Below are 15,943 nucleotides of genomic sequence, written 5' to 3' on the forward strand. Positions count from 1 at the left end.
AATATGTGAGTGTTTATTTGTGAAACATTGATGATTAGGATTAAAGATAACAAGGCGGAGAATGGATGATGTATGATGATTACCGATATGCTGTGTTGGAAAGTTTGCAGTGGAAACTTTATGATCATGTTGCCCTTTTTTGCTATTTAGAACTCATGAAATAAACTTAGGTACTTGCAAGATGATTGTGAAGTTATATGATGTCATTTTCACATCTCAGGTAGAGAATAACACACGTGGTAATGATGTGTGTGTTAAGTTGAAGCACACAAATCTCATTCCATTGACTGATAGCAATCTCTTTGTTTTTCATGTCAGTGATCTCCATCGGGTAGAGTCCTCGTTTACTCATTGAGTGCCTCGCTCCCTAGCACAAATCCTGAAAGTCCCAACTGCACCCAGCTGGCAATACTTGATATGCCATTATGAGCATAAGCAGTGATGAAGTCAACTTTCTGGTGTACAGATACCTGCAAGAATCAGGTGAGTCTGCCAAAAAAGACTACTGGTACTCCATCTTCAAATGTAACCCCTTTTTAGATAATTATTGTAGAAGTGGATGATACAAGTGCTAAAGATGATGACATTAACTCAGTTGGATAGTCATTGTCCACATTATGATGATGAAAGGAGTATGAGAGTACATTGCAGTCCCATCTACCAAAGAAGTCACTGCTAAACTACTGTGGATGCGATGGATATTTTTTTACTTTTTTTTTACTATGTTACTAGTGATTTATTTATTTTTTTTGATAAAGAGGGAGCATCTCAGATATGATTTAGCAGGGACTACTTGTGAGGTTTGGACATCATCTACAGAATCTTTGTAATAAAAAGAGGTGAAACTTGAAAATTCCTTTAGTTCTTTCTAACAAGATTTTGATGCATTATTGCTACAATGTACCATTTCATCTGTGAGATTTTCTGATAGCGACATTGACATAAATCATAAAGTGGCTTTACACATTTTGAGTAATATCTTCTGAGCTGATTCATCTCGAGTTGATTTCTGAAGAAAAAAAATGTCCTTGGAGGAAATCTTGAAAGAACATGTCATGTGGAGATACGAAATGGAGGGGTTATATTGAGAATGATTATAAGCTGCACCCCAGACACCTTGTCAGGATGACTGCTGTAACATGCTGACTGATACATGTAGTCACAGTTTATGGCTTTTTCACATCTAGCCGTTGTAACTTCCTACAGTAGATACATCATACAATGTACAATAAGTGTTTGATTTCAAAACAAAAGGAAGACACTAATTCCTGCCATTACAGCATGTTGTTTGCTCTGTGAGTGGTTCCTGTAGTTGGTTTGACACATTGTATTCTACTCATAATACAGGTTGAGTTGATATGGTATTGCACAAGAGGGTTTGTCTGGCCTGAAAATTTGTTGTTGTTGTTGTTGTTGTTGGTTTAATGAAAAAAAGAGACACTGAAATATTGAGCTTGTAATTGTTTTCCACACTCAGCATTTGTGCAATTATAGTGTATGAATTGAAGGAAAACAAAAAACAATTTTGGGGTATTTTGATTTTAGTAGCTCATTGTAGTTTTGCTAGTTTAACAAAGTTCTTGACTTTATTGCATTTATACATTTTTAAAAGCTGATTACATTTTATCCACTCACTTCTGTTGTATTTTACTTCTAAGGTTTGCATCTTTCATTCATCACCTTCTCTCCGTAGGGAGTATGTACAAGTAGCTCATTTGATTACTTGTTATTAATCAGTTGCAATGGTTTCTTGTTGTTCAGTCATTTTCTGAGCTACAATTTAGTGCATGTACTTATTTAGAATGGTATGATCATATGACTTTTCCACTTTAGATAGATTCCCATATCTTTAGGAGAAAGTACTGATGTTATTATTCATCGATTTCTTCCTTTTTTTTTCCCTGCAGGTTTTTCCCATTCAGCATTCACATTTGGGATTGAGAGTCACATAAGCCAGTCTAACATCAATGGGGCATTAGTTCCACCAGCAGCCCTAATTTCTATCATACAGAAAGGTCTACAGTATGTGGAGGCAGAAGTCAGTATCAATGAGGTAGGAATCACTGTGGGTCCGTCAGATGATGCCATGTCTTCGTACGTTATATGTAAATCATGTACCGGTATATTGTTTTGTGTCTTGATAACTGATAAGAGTGTGTCATGGTATGTCGATGTTGCTTATCCTACATGCATAAAAGATTGCAAATAGTCAAATGCAGACAGTTGCTATGCTATATAACATAAACTTAGAAAACCAAATGAATTTGCTGCGGAGGTGAGATACACATTTTTGTGACCTATGCTACAGTAGGTGAATGAAGAGCAACATGCCAAGTGAAAGGATATGGTGAAATACTTCAGTTTTGTGGTGAATAATGACAACTGTAAATGTGACAGACAGAAAGAATACAATAGTATGACTTTATTTGGTATTCTAGCAAAACATGTATCAAATATATGTTATTGGAAGGTTTCTCCTTTGAAGGTGAGATACTAATAGATTGTAGGACGTGGTTTTGGGGTTCATATGTGTGGTAGGCATGATTATTAACTGTTGGCGCTGTTAAAGGGTGCCTTCGAGTGCTCTAAAGCGAACCAAAGTGTACCTCACCGAACTGTGCCAGATTTGAAGCGTTCGAGCGCTCTGTCAAGAAAGCATACCTCACAAGTTATTTTTAGAAAGGGTCACACATTTTCGTAGCAAGAATATCATTCACCTGGCACTTGAACTACTTACAGCCATCCCGAACGAAGAGAATGATGTCTTTGCGTTGTGATGTTACATGTGCATGATACGTGCATGCTTTACAGCAAACTTTTGGTACGCTTTTGGAGCACATCGGGAAGTGGCCCTCTTTTGGCTCAGTACAGTACGGTACACTTTAGGAGCGTTCGAGCGCTCCTCTGGCGCGGATACGGTACGGTACGGTTCGCTTTAGGAGAGCGCTCGAACGCATCCTTAGTGATTGAGTCATTTGATATTCATTGTATCTGTATCTATATTTCATAAGAACTATTTGATTTGTTTCTGGTTTTCTTCTCAGCAAAGTAAATGCATGTTTTGTTTTTGTTTGTTTGTTTGTTTTTGTTTTGCAATTTGCTGATGATGCACAGCCTGAAAAGAGCAAATGGTCTGGGGTTAATGTGCCAGACAGGTTGACTGTCTCACAAAGAAAGACTGATTTATGTGTTGTACTTTCTACCATTAATCTTCTAATGACACTAATGTGACTGTTTTTTCCGGTACTTGCAGGATGGCACAGTAGTAGATAGCAGGGCGCTGGATTCGCTGTCCCTTATTGATGCTGTCATGCCTGATGTTATTTCCACAAGGAAATCTGAATTGAGGCAGGTAGCAGCCAACGGACAGAACAATGGCAAGGTGGAAGGGAGTAATGGGGATGATCCTGCAGTAACGTTAATTCAAGGTAAATACAGTAATGTGATATGCTCTGAAGGGTGTGGTAAGTGACAGAAAAATCAAGTCTACCATAGATTGTTAAGATGTTCTGTGACTTTCGTGTTTTTTGTCTTTTTTCTTTTCTCCCTGCAAAATGGTCAAGGATATGATGATAAAGGTAATATAGTTGACTTTTATTTGATACATATAAAATCTCTAGGCCTGCTGATATTTAAAGCTGAAAATCTCAAAGCTGCCAAAATTGATGCATACCTTTCAGGAACATTTAAAAATGCAAGTAATGGAATGAATTTGGTTGCATCATAAGAATTTTTGCTTTCCAGTGAAATTTGTGCTATGTTTCAATACCCATATTTAATGAATCGTGTGTCTGGAATTGAAATCCTACAGTGAATTTTGAATTTCCAGGTCTGTGTAGAATGAATCAGTGTTTTGATTCAGTTGTTTTTGTGCAGGGCTGTCTATTCACATTCATCACATGGACTGCAGCGATGTCAGCCAGTGCAAGAATTAACTTTTAGTGAGTCTTCATTTTTTGTTTTTCCCAAATAGCAATGCATTCTGAGTCTATGGAGATTGATGGAGGAATCGAAATCCCTCCAAACAAGGCAACCATCCTACGAGGGCATGAGTCTGAAGTCTTCAGCTGTGCCTGGAATCCCCGATCAGATCTACTAGCATCAGGGTAGGCACTCAGTAGTCATTTAAGACTACTCCCAGGCCCCCCCTCCAGATCTCGGCCGTCGTCCGCGCGACTGCGACGAAAATTGGCACACACATTGCCTATGATGTAATCTAAAGTACCATGAAGTTAATTTTTTCAAATATTATCATTTCCACTAAATTATGCTAATTTTTGCATAATGATACATGAAATCAAACAATTTGGTATAAATCCCTAAATAAAGCTCAAAACAGGCACATTTTTATGCCTCCGCAACGAAGTGGCCGGAGGCATTATGTTTTCGGGTCGTCCGTCCGTCCGTCCGTCCGTCCGTCCGTCCGTCCGTCCGTCCGTCCGTCCGTACGTACGTCCGTACGTCCGTCCGTCCCGTTTTGTTTTTGTCGATATCTCAAGAACCGTGTGGTGGTTTTACATCAAACTTGGTATGAGGGTATATCCTTGGGGGATAATACTTTGTGTGGATTATAGGGTCACAGGGTCAAAGGTCACAGGTTATTTTTGTGAAAAAAATTTTGAAATTTCATGTTTTTCTCCATATCTCACAAATGGTTCGAGGTATCTTCATGGAACTAAGTATATATGCTTGTACCGATGGGCAGTGATTATCTAGGGAAGTTGGGGGTCATGGGTCAAAGGTCAGGGGGTCAAAGGTCAAGGTCAACTCCTCAAAATATCACTACTTTCCTTAAAATGCAATATATGCCTGAAGGTTTTTTTTTTTTAAACTTGATGTATGGCATGTATTACCCAATATATATTTTTGGGGAAGTTTCTTGCCAAAAGGACAAAGGTCAAAAGGTAAAAGGTCAAGTGAAAGTGCTAAATTGCACTTTTTCCTCCATATCTCGAAAGTAACTCAAGGTATCATCATGAAACTTACATATTTATGCATGTTCAACCTAACAGTGATTCTCTTTGGAACTGTGAGGTCAAAGGTCAAAGGTCAAAGGCCAGGTTTAGATAATGCTATTTTCCCATTTGATACTGAAATTATACTTTTTCTCAATACCTTGAAAATTACTCAATGCATAAACTTATAAAAGGGTCAAAAGTCAAGTAAAAATCATCAGTTCCCCAAATACCTGCACTCTGACATTTTAATCATTCATCCAACTGAACCTAGTTCTAGGAAAAGTGAACATTCAGCACATTTGTGTCAAACCTGTCATTTTGATATTTTGCCAATTGTGTGAAACTGTCATCACACATTGTCAAGACATTGTACTATAGACCTATTAGGAGAACCATGCATTATGGCGGAGGCATATCAGCAGCCGTAGCGATATATCTAGTTGTATAAATAGTCTTTTCAGTGTCCTTGGCAAATGTAAGAGAAAAAAAATTGCGCAATCAGAAAAAATTTCGTAAGTATTTTATTGTTTTTTTAATTTCTTACGTATTTCTTTGTTTTTTCGACTTCATGTTTTTCATTGTTTTTTCGATGAAATTTGTCCGCCACATTGTTCCGAACAAGAAAATATGTTATTAATTGATTTTAATCAATAAAACCCCAAAATAATCATGCTTTTATGAAATTTGCCTGTAAACACAGTTTGCATTGAAATTGTACACGAATTCATGTTTTTGAGCAATTTTTGGTCTGACATGTACGTGCATATCTATGCGCAACTTCGGAATTGCGCGCCCGGGCATTGCAAATTTGGTGTCAAAAGATGCGGAAAACTCGAAAGAAAAAAGTCATGAAATGTCGCGGCGATAGCTCCTCGCGATAGCGATACATCATGCGAAACGTCGAGGGGGGAGGCCTCGGAGGGCCCCCCCAGCCTAGTTAGGGTTAAAAGCTCAAAGATTAGGGTTCTCCTTTCCTTTCTTTTTTACTTTTTTATACCCCCGCCAAACGAAGCTTGAATGGGGTATATAGGAATCAGCGGGCGGTCGGGCGGTCGGGCGGTCGGTCGGGCGGTCGGGCGGTCGGTCCGTTGCAAATCTTGCGTCGCGAACTACTTCCTCAGTTTTCAACCGATTCCCATAAAACTTGGCACAGATGTGTGCCTTGGGTTGTAGATGTGCAAGACGTATTTTTTGACAGTACCCAAAAGTACGTTGCCATGGTAACGGCATATTATGGGCAAAAATGGGTACAAATCTTGCGTCGCGAACTCCTCCCACAGTTTTTGATCAATTTTTATGAAATTAGGTACAGATGTTCATCTGAATATGTTAATGTGTAAGACACATATTTCCGCAGTGGCAAAAAGTGCGTTGCCATGGTAACGGCATGTTATTGGTAAAATATAGGGCAAAATGCTTCATGGCAAAACTGCTTCATCAGTGTTCTTCCAATTCTCATGGAATTCTAATGAATGTTTGTCTTAGGATATAGGTCAGCATGACACATTTCTTGACAGTGACAAAAAGTATGTTGCCATGGTAACAGCTCACATATTATGAGCCAAAATGATGGAAAATTTTGTGTTGCAAACTACTTTCTCAGTTTTTGCCCAATTTCCATGAAACTTGGTACAGATGTGTGCCTTTGGTTGTAGATGTGCAAGACGCATTTTTCGACAGTACCCGAAAGTACGTTGCCATGGTAACGGCATATTAATGGCAGAAGATCAAGGAAAGATCTTGCGGATTTAACTACTTCCTCAGTTTTTTGACCAAAGCTTATGAAATGTTGTTTTGACCAAAGCTTATGAAATGTTGTTTGGCGGGGGTATAACCAGTCGCTGTAGCGACATTTCTAGTTTTTTTCCTGCCGAAGACCTATAAAGCTGCTCATGTCACTTGCTGCTACAACAGTACTCAACACCTGGCAGTACTTGTCATTAACTTAATTTACCCTGCATTAGCTTTTGGAATATCAAGCAAACCTTTGACAAGCTTCTGTTTTTTGTTTTTTTGTTTTTTTTATAAACAACATTTATTGTGTAGGTGGTATAAAATCGAATTGTTTCAGTAAACTTGTCTATTCTAAGTACATCAGCTGTGAACCCAAATTAGTGAATTGAAGCTGCTTCTCAGTTTTCAGAATGGCATATCCCTCTGAGCACTAATTGTAATACTGAGTGTACTTTGCTTGCCAACTATGGCCTCCTTACAGGTCAGGTGATTCTACAGCTAGGATATGGAATCTTGGAGAGCAGCAGACATCATCACAGAATCAACTTATCCTCAGACATTGTATCAGGGAAGGTGGCCAAGATGTCCCTAGCAACAAGGATGTCACATCGCTAGATTGGAATGTGAGTGCCAGGATATTGAGTTGGCCATATTTTCCTTGTGAAATCCTGAAAAGCAAAATCCAATACAAAAGTGCATTTCCACTCCATGTTAGGGTTTACTTTGGTAGATGCAGTTATATTAGCTATCATGGCCAAGTCATTCCCAAAATTTTGTGAAAAAGGTTTGAAAAAAAAATTTGAAGGGAAAATTTTTGAAGAGTTTGAAGAGAGTTTGAAGAGAACTTTTCTTTGTCACTTCATTTAACCTCCCCCTCCCCCCCCCCAAAAAAAAAAAAAATTAAAGTAAAAACAAGAACTAAACACAATAAAAAGCCTTCCGCAATGGGAGATTTAATGAAGATTCATGTGTAGATCAATGAGAGACTCATGAGAACATGACATTGTCACCTCTAATTCATGTGGTCACTTTCTACTAATATCACTGTTTTATGCAAACATAGTAATATGTAACTTCTTATTTTAGGTCCAAATCTGAGTGAAACCGCTACCATACTCATGACTCTATTTAAGCTAATGTGAACATGGTGTAGAATGGTTCATCAAGTTTTCTTATTACCCTGCCCATACTGTTGACACATATTGCAGCTTATTGCGTAGAGGGGTAAATTCGCTTCATAATCATGAAGTCATTAAAGGCATGGATGTACATCTACTACTACTTACAACAACAATAACAAATTGTCACTTCTGCTACTACAACTAACTACTTGAAATACTTTTCCTACTACTACTATCATTTTAAACCTTTTCATAAAATGTGACGGTGATCATAATTGTCTTTCTCACTAGTACTGCCCAGGATAAGATAACTATGAGATGTATAAATCCACTTTAATGAATATGCCTCAGTGACTGAATACCACATATTCATTGGAAGCTATGAAATTTATCTGATGTTACTTGTGTTATGTAGTGTGGTGGAAGTCTCTTAGCTACTGGCTCCTACGATGGCTATGCAAGGATATGGTCAACAGATGGTCGACTTGTCAGCACACTAGGCCAGCACAAGGGTCCCATCTTTGCGCTCAAGTGGAACAAAGACGGCAACTACATTCTTAGTGCAGGGGTAGACAAGACCACCATCATCTGGGATGCACAGACAGGCGAATGCAAGCAGCAATTTCCCTTCCATGTTGGTAAGTTGACCATACCCTTCTCTAGCTAGTGGTAGTATACTGTGCTATCTGAGTAGTAAGGGAAATATCCCCTAGTTCACGCTTGTCTCTGAGTGTAGGAAAAAACATTGCAATGATTACGTATGTCCTCCAATATCTTGTTTTTTGTTGTTGTTGTTTTTTAGTGCTTGAAACGAAAGCCTCCCCCCAAGATATGTTTTTTCTGATGGCTTTGAGGGCATAGCTACGTGCCTGTATGGTTATGCTGATAAACATCACATACTGTATGTGCATGCATACAATATGGAGGGAAGTTCACTTCTCCCCAGCCCATTGTTTTATATTGAATCAATCACCCCATGATGACCTGTTGATCTCCTCTTTCAGCCTGAACTGTCCCACCATACTTTGTTGGGAGAGATGAACAAGTCTGAATTAGTGAAGTAATATTGGTATAGTTCATGCCTTCAATACAGTTCTGTTTTGCAATGGTTGGAACAATCAGCCATTAACAACAAAGAAAACAAAACACACCTAGCTGCTGACTTCCTCTTCTGAGACAAGTGTGAATGCAGAGAAAGGTCATTTGACTGTAATCTGTCATGAAAATCAGAAATATCTTTAATGAAATCTAACTCCCTTCTCTCATTCCCAGTAGTTCTGGTTGAATGCAAATAATGAAAGCCTGTGGTAATTGAAATTGGGGAAGATAAAAGCTTATTCCCTGATCTCTTTTTAAGCCATTTGACTTTCTCCATGGGTCTTTTCTTCTGATTGACCACTTGAGGTGCTTATAATGATGTGCTTAGGTTAACCTTGGTCAGTTGGTGCCTCAGTTGGCAGCACCATATAGTCTGTTTGAACTATGACCGTACTTTTAATTCTTAATGTATTTGCTCGTTTCATTAGCCATGAGTGAACGTTGGATTTGTTTTGTTTTGCCTTTTTTACCCCAGCCCCAGCACTAGACGTTGACTGGCAAACGAACACTACATTTGCTTCGTGTTCAACAGACCAGAGTATACATGTAAGCAAGCTTGGCAGTGACAAGCCCATCAAGACATTCCAAGGACACTCGGTAAGCCACTTATTGTCTTTAGATTATAAGCCACTTAATTCATGCAAGCCAGTCATATTTCTGTGTGAGGCATGATTGTGAGATGAGTTCAGGGTAATAACCCGTAATACAGCGAGTGTGTGTTTGTGTTTCTAAGGCTTGGTGGGAAGGGGGTTTGTAAGGCAGAGTGGGGAAGGGTAAAGCTGGGTTGCGGTTGGTAAGGCTGGATAGGGAGGGGGTTTGTAAATCTGGGTGGGGGAGAAGGTTAGTACGATTGTCGAACACAATTTTGTTGACCTCTCTGAAGTCGTTATTATTTTTAAGATCCTACACATTTTTTTTTGGTTTTTGTTTTGTATGACAAGAGGCACTTAAGCTGATATGCATGCATGTTTAGAATAATGTGCATGCTATTCTGTTGGTGTTGATATGAAATCATAGGGCCTATGTGTGTTTGGCTGACTGAAGAAGCTGGACATGTAAAACCAATATACCTTCCAATCGTGTGAGATGTAGTATGATGATGAATGACTGCCTGATGTGCTCTTGTGATGTGTCTATGCAAGAAGCAGTGAGAGATGGTTTCAAGGACATGACAAGGAGTGTTGTCCGCTACTATGCTTTTAAAATGTTAAAAATAGTAAATTGTTTCTTCATCATTTATTGCAAGAAAATGTAATTCTTTTAATTGATTTCTATTTTGTGAAATTTGATTTAGCATGTATAGTACAGTGCACTCCTGTTCTAAGGAACATACTTATATACTGAAATTCTCATTACAAAGAAATCAAACTTCAGGGCCCCGTTTCATAAAAGATGTTAGGATGGCAACTCTTGCTGGAATGGCAACTTCCAATAGCTACAGCCAATCAGGAAGCTGGATACTCATCGTTACCATGACAATTGCCATTCTAGCAAGAGTTGCTATCATATCAACTTTTTATGAAACGGGGCCCAGGTCCCAAAATTATCATCTATATATCTTTATACACTTGACTGTTAGGTTACTACAAATTTTGATATAACGATAGAAAACCACCAGTCCCGAAGACTTCTATACCTATCGGGAGTACACTGTAATTGGCAGTTTTTTTCCCCCACTTTTGAACCAAATGATCATATAATTAGCATTATGTTTTTTGCTGTGCATCAGAATATTTCAAGATTTTCAGAGGTCACCAGCCCTATTGTAGAGATAAAGGCTAGGGGAATGTGATGAATATAATGCTGAGTCGTAGCATGTTTCAAAGTTTGAAAGCCAGAGCTGCCTGTATGGAAACTGCAGAATTCTGTGTGAATAAAGCAGAGAGTTTGGTGATCATAAACTGCCATGGGTGTCACATATCATGTCAGAGTCATTGTCCCTTGCCTTTCTTACCAGAATGAGGTGAATGCCATCAAGTGGGACCCATCAGGGGAGATGCTTGCCTCATGTTCAGATGATATGACCCTCAAGGTTAGTATTACAGGCCCCTCTGATTCCACCCATCACCTGTTTCTTTTCTTATTTCTTGGTATCAATAGCTTTGTGTGATAGAGCTTCTGTATAAGGAGTAAGATACAAATGGTACATAATTTAGCAACTCATTTTCATTTTCTCATAGAATTGATTTTGAAAGGCTTTTGTATGACAGTTTTCAGGGAACTTGACATACCTCAAGTCAGATGGTGAGAATAGTAGAAATAAATAGACAATGATATGCATGAAATGGTCGTAGAATGATAGGAGTGAAAGTCAAAAGTTGAGGTGCAGCTGAACTGAATACGGGTTTAATATCCAGTCATCTTGTCTTGACAAATATTGTGTGCATTTTTAGGCATGAGTATAAATGTTGCTGCAGCTACTGGTGTAAGTGGATGTTGTCGTTGTTGCATGGACTGAATGGTGTCCTGCTGCCCTCCTTAGTGCCAGCAACAGCAGGGTTGCTTGTGTTGTCCAGAGATTGTTAAATCACATCACATGACTTGTTTTCTTGTAGATCTGGTCCATGAAGCAAGACACGTGTGTGCATGACCTCCAAGCCCATAGCAAAGAGATTTACACCATCAAGTGGAGTCCAAAGAATGTCAACACACCCCTCATGCTGGCAAGGTAAGGAGAGAGAATAATGGTCCAACCTTCCAACTCTCAGTGTGCATCAGTGAAGTTTATCTCACTATCCCTCCCAAACTTTTGTGGATTGTTTGAGATTCTTTTCAAGAGTTACTTCCTTCTTTGCATAAAGTCAAATGATACAAAGATACTTGTCCCAAAAGTGCAAGATATATTGAGAATGGTCAGGTTTTTAGTTGAAGAAATAAGCAGCAATAAAAATTGCATGGGATAATGTCTCTTGGCATGAATATCTTAGTAAAGATTTTCTTAAAAGCTGAAGACATCATTTGGGTTTATTCACAGATATTTCATTCATAGATAACATAGATTATGAGCGGACAGTTTTGACAAGTGTCATTTCAGTGATCATATTCAAATGTCAGCGTAGTGGCAGTATTCAACATTTAAGCTTATATGAAAGATAAGTTTTTCCTTGCCCCAAATTTCTTTACTTTTAAACTTTGCCTCAAACAGAAAATTCCTCACTCTCCACTCCTAAGCTTTATTTTGTTTACATGTACATGCAACAGTTTCCTATAGCAGTTTGATAATAGTGAGGGCTGATCCTAATTCTATCTCTCTACTCCCCTTCCTTTTAAAATCCCTCTCCCCCCTCAGTGCATCTTTTGACTCAACGGTGCGCCTCTGGGATGTTGAGAGAGGCATCTGTATCCACACGCTGACAAAGCACCAAGAGCCGGTCTACAGCGTGGCCTTCAGCCCCTCAGGAAAGTACCTTGCCAGTGGCTCCTTCGACAAATGTGTCCATATATGGTCGACGCAGGTGAGTCCATGTGATGATAGTCATTACTGGTATTGAAAAGTAAGCTATACACAGCACTTCATTTGGAGGTTTCTACGAGCTTGAATTGATTGAATTACAGGGACAGGTGAAATGAGACTGATCCTCGTGTTGTTTACAGTGCACTTTATTAAGATGGATGGCGCTAATGCTTGTTTTCATGTTCAGTTGAGTAAAATGATTTTCATTTTCTACAAATTTGCTCCTCTCTTCTGTGTCCTTGTTTTTTTTTAAGGAATTGATTAGATCTTTTTGTTAGCATGACAGAAAAAGTCATAGGTATAGGCAAGAAATATAATGAACATATCAGGCTCTGTTCTACTTCTTCCAAAATAAGAAAACATGATATTGGAATGAAAAGTATGTCTTTTGTATATATGAAATTTGATAAGGTGCATGTATTCAGTTCAGTTTTCCCATGATATTTGAGACAAAATATGTGCCTGGTATTTATTGTTGTCATCAGAATATGTTAAGTGTGCATCCTTATGGTGTTTTGTTTTTGTTTGTGCAGAGGTTGGCCATCCCAAATGTTATCAATAATATCTTGCAATTATAGTCATCATTATATTGTCATACCTTCCACTTCAGACTGGGAGTCTTGTGCACAGTTATCGAGGTACAGGCGGCATCTTTGAAGTGTGCTGGAATCACACGGGAGACAAGGTTGGAGCTAGCGCATCAGATGGATCAGTGAGTTTTTCAGCCAGTTATACATTTCATACCAGGGTTACTCTGTAGAGTCTGTGAAAATATCCTCAAACATGGACTGTAGTATTTTTGCAGTAGTCTATATTAGTTTTAAAGCTCTGTTTGCTTATTGCTCATGATATCATTCTGTGGTTAAATGACATCATATTCAAAATATAGGAATCATGAGGCATGTAATCCCGAGACTTCTTCAGTGTTCTAACATTCAGTGCAGATCTTTAGAAAGCTGAGGGGGAAATATGACATACAAGTGCTCATCATTTGTTTTATTTCTACCCAAGAGGTCACTGTTGTTACATGTGACATCCAATGTGCATTTCAGAACTATGTAGTCCTGTATTGTAAACACAACAGTATTTGCTTTGAAATGCTTCTTTTGTATATGCTTTAAAAGTCCAAAACAGACCTTTGCAATCTCACTGCCCTGGATGGTATCGCTTCGCTAGCATAGAACTGTATTTCCATTTGTTTGGGTTTATGTGCACCTGGGTGTTAAACACCATATTATTAGTGTACATTTTATACGAATTCAGAATTATTACTATTTTGAGTACACCATGATGTTCACATCTCTTACTGCAACCTTATGCTCTCTGTTTTTGTTTTGTTTTTTCCTCACAGGTGTTTGTTCTCGACCTGCGAAAATGAGGGAGCTCCTTGGATAGCTAGGACATCTTGTATAGAAACCAGAGAAATGTGTGTGTATGTGTGTGTGTGTGTTTTGTGAATCAAACACCAAAATGGACAACGCATATTTCTTCAAATTGGCTAGAGTTGGTTACAGGGGCTACCAGTGTTGCTGCTGAGTTCCTTGTTCCGATTCAAGGAGCCCCTCGTTTTATGGCTACTACCCTTTAAATGCTAGGATTGATCTGTAAAGTTTATGTGAATATGGCATCCTTACTATGGTAGAAAGGCCCCGTCAAGGGAAGGAATGTCATTGTGCTTGAGCCAGCCTATGTCAGTATGTATGACAGTAATTCATCTGATTCAAAGAGGCTAGAATGTGATTTAAGCAGCAGAAAGATAGTTAAAGTGAGTTTAACGCTGTCGATTACACAGGCAGGCACAGTTGACAGCAATGGTACCTTCATTCAAGCAACCTTAAAGAGTGTTTAATAGCTGAAAGTGAGCCTCCACATCCACTGGTCATTGCTCTTTATTCTCAAGGAGTGAGAGGTTTAAAAATCTGTGGGATGTTACATTGATTCTCACTTGTATTATAACTCTATGCTCCAACAATCGCAACCAGCCTGCACCAAGATGTGATATTGAGAAAGAGCTGATTGTGTAATACAACATTGTGATGTCCGAGACCAAGACTCGCTTAGACTGATGTATTAGTAACTTAGAGAAGTAGTGAAGGATGAGCTTGCCCTGCTAATCACCAAGAAACTTGTCAGATGTCACGAGTTTGGAATGTTACGCTCCATCGTTTGCCAATGCAATGCAACCTTATTCCAGTTACATTTTAAGTTGAAACATTAGTCACAACACCTGTATAAGTATATCTCTTATCTACACGTGGTCTCCAGTTTTCATGTGTGAAGATGTTATCAGTATATGACTTCATATGTCCTTGGCATGAAAAAATAAACAGTAACCCCTCCTCCCTCCTTTATTTTTATTTTCTTGGTGCAGCTCTAACCTTACCTGACTCATTCCTTACTCATCGGTTGTATGTGGAAAAAATAGTATGTCTTGTTTCAGTGTCTGAAGATGTGCCAAAACAACTCCCACTCCTCTCCTTGGCTGGCTGTTGCATCATGCCTCGTACAGCTCAGATTGAGAATACATGGTCATTGGGGGAAAGCCTGTCTGCTCAGCTGTGTATCAGGTGAAAATGTTTTCAGTTAAAAGCATCCCAAGTACAGAGTAAGCAACAGAGCTCCAGACTGTAGATAGATGACTGTCAGGAAGATAATCCAACATTGTGATATAATCTTCTCATTATTATTATTAATGGGGCTTGGGTGATGATGTGGACAATTCTGTTTTGTGGAGTAACCAATTTTTATTAAAAATTCAAATTTTGGACAGCTACTTTTGAGGAGGGATTGTCTCTCAAATTCAGGGTGGGTTTTGTTGTTATTTTGCTTTTTGTTTTTGTTGTGACATTCATATCAAATTCCCAGGGAGCTATGCATAGTGTTTTATTATTCATCCCAGGTGGTAGGGTCAGCATAACATATGACTCAAGCTGTTAGTAGTAAACATCCAGTGAATGTTGACTGCTCTGTAGCACCAGCTATGTAGCATTATGTTTGTAAATCACTGTGAGTATAACTACTGCCTTGAAGCATTGTAGGTGTATGTTTTGTTCACTTAAAACAATGTCATAGCTCAAAAGGGACACCTTTGCTCATCATCTGCATAGATATATCTTGAAGGTATTGTGGATAGTATTCATCATATTTTTGTTCTCTTCCTCTTTTTAAAAAATCTTGTTCAGAGATGGTTCATCGTTACTCTGCTCATTGCTGTTGCTGCTCTATTTGAATACATGCTTATTTCTCTGAAATGTTTTACCCTCCTGGTGTGTATATTCTTACTGCAGCAGTTTAAGGTATACCAAGCATGCCAAATCTCTAACACCTGGCATACACAGAAGTTCAGTGTCATAATGTGCTTACAACCATATTATACTGTGCTGCCCAATGAAAAAAACAAAACAAAAACAAAATCATTTTAATAAATAATAGTTTTTTCTCCTATTCATCACTTAATACAATAGTCTGCAATTGATTGAGAGAGACATATGTATTTCTTAAAACAAAAGGGAGGGGGCTGTAGGAGTTCATGTTCTAGGCCTGAATATTCGTATCAGTGGAGGGTGCAGTCCACACAT

The 15,943-nt window shown here is 38.6% G+C and overlaps 1 protein-coding gene across 1 annotated transcript; it reads left to right on the forward strand.

Annotated features, from left to right (window-relative positions):
* The first annotated feature begins 371 nt into the window (after positions 1–371).
* Positions 372–13,918, forward strand: LOC139728874 (F-box-like/WD repeat-containing protein TBL1XR1). Its single transcript, XM_071639812.1, has 12 exons — positions 372–483; positions 1,908–2,053; positions 3,254–3,428; positions 3,974–4,106; positions 7,174–7,315; positions 8,229–8,451; positions 9,387–9,508; positions 10,869–10,943; positions 11,467–11,579; positions 12,201–12,366; positions 12,976–13,077; positions 13,717–13,918. Exons 1-12 carry the CDS (start codon positions 426–428, stop codon positions 13,741–13,743), a joined length of 1,482 nt encoding a protein of 493 aa, XP_071495913.1. The 5' UTR covers positions 372–425; the 3' UTR covers positions 13,744–13,918.
* The last annotated feature ends 2,025 nt before the right edge of the window (positions 13,919–15,943 follow it).

The sequence above is a fragment of the Diadema antillarum genome, unplaced genomic scaffold (assembly GCF_040938485.1).
Source record: "Diadema antillarum isolate AM-2024a unplaced genomic scaffold, OU_Dant_1.0 scf00000020, whole genome shotgun sequence".
NCBI lineage: Eukaryota > Metazoa > Echinodermata > Echinoidea > Diadematoida > Diadematidae > Diadema > Diadema antillarum.

Bases quoted from the DNA above. Each gene is read 5' to 3' on its own strand.
- LOC139728874 (XM_071639812.1), top strand. From the start codon at position 426: ATGAGCATAAGCAGTGATGAAGTCAACTTTCTGGTGTACAGATACCTG. The intron at 4,107-7,173 runs GTAGGCACTCAG...GCCTCCTTACAG, and splicing joins TCAGATCTACTAGCATCAGG to GTCAGGTGATTCTACAGCTA. The intron at 13,078-13,716 runs GTGAGTTTTTCA...TTTTCCTCACAG, and splicing joins CTAGCGCATCAGATGGATCA to GTGTTTGTTCTCGACCTGCG.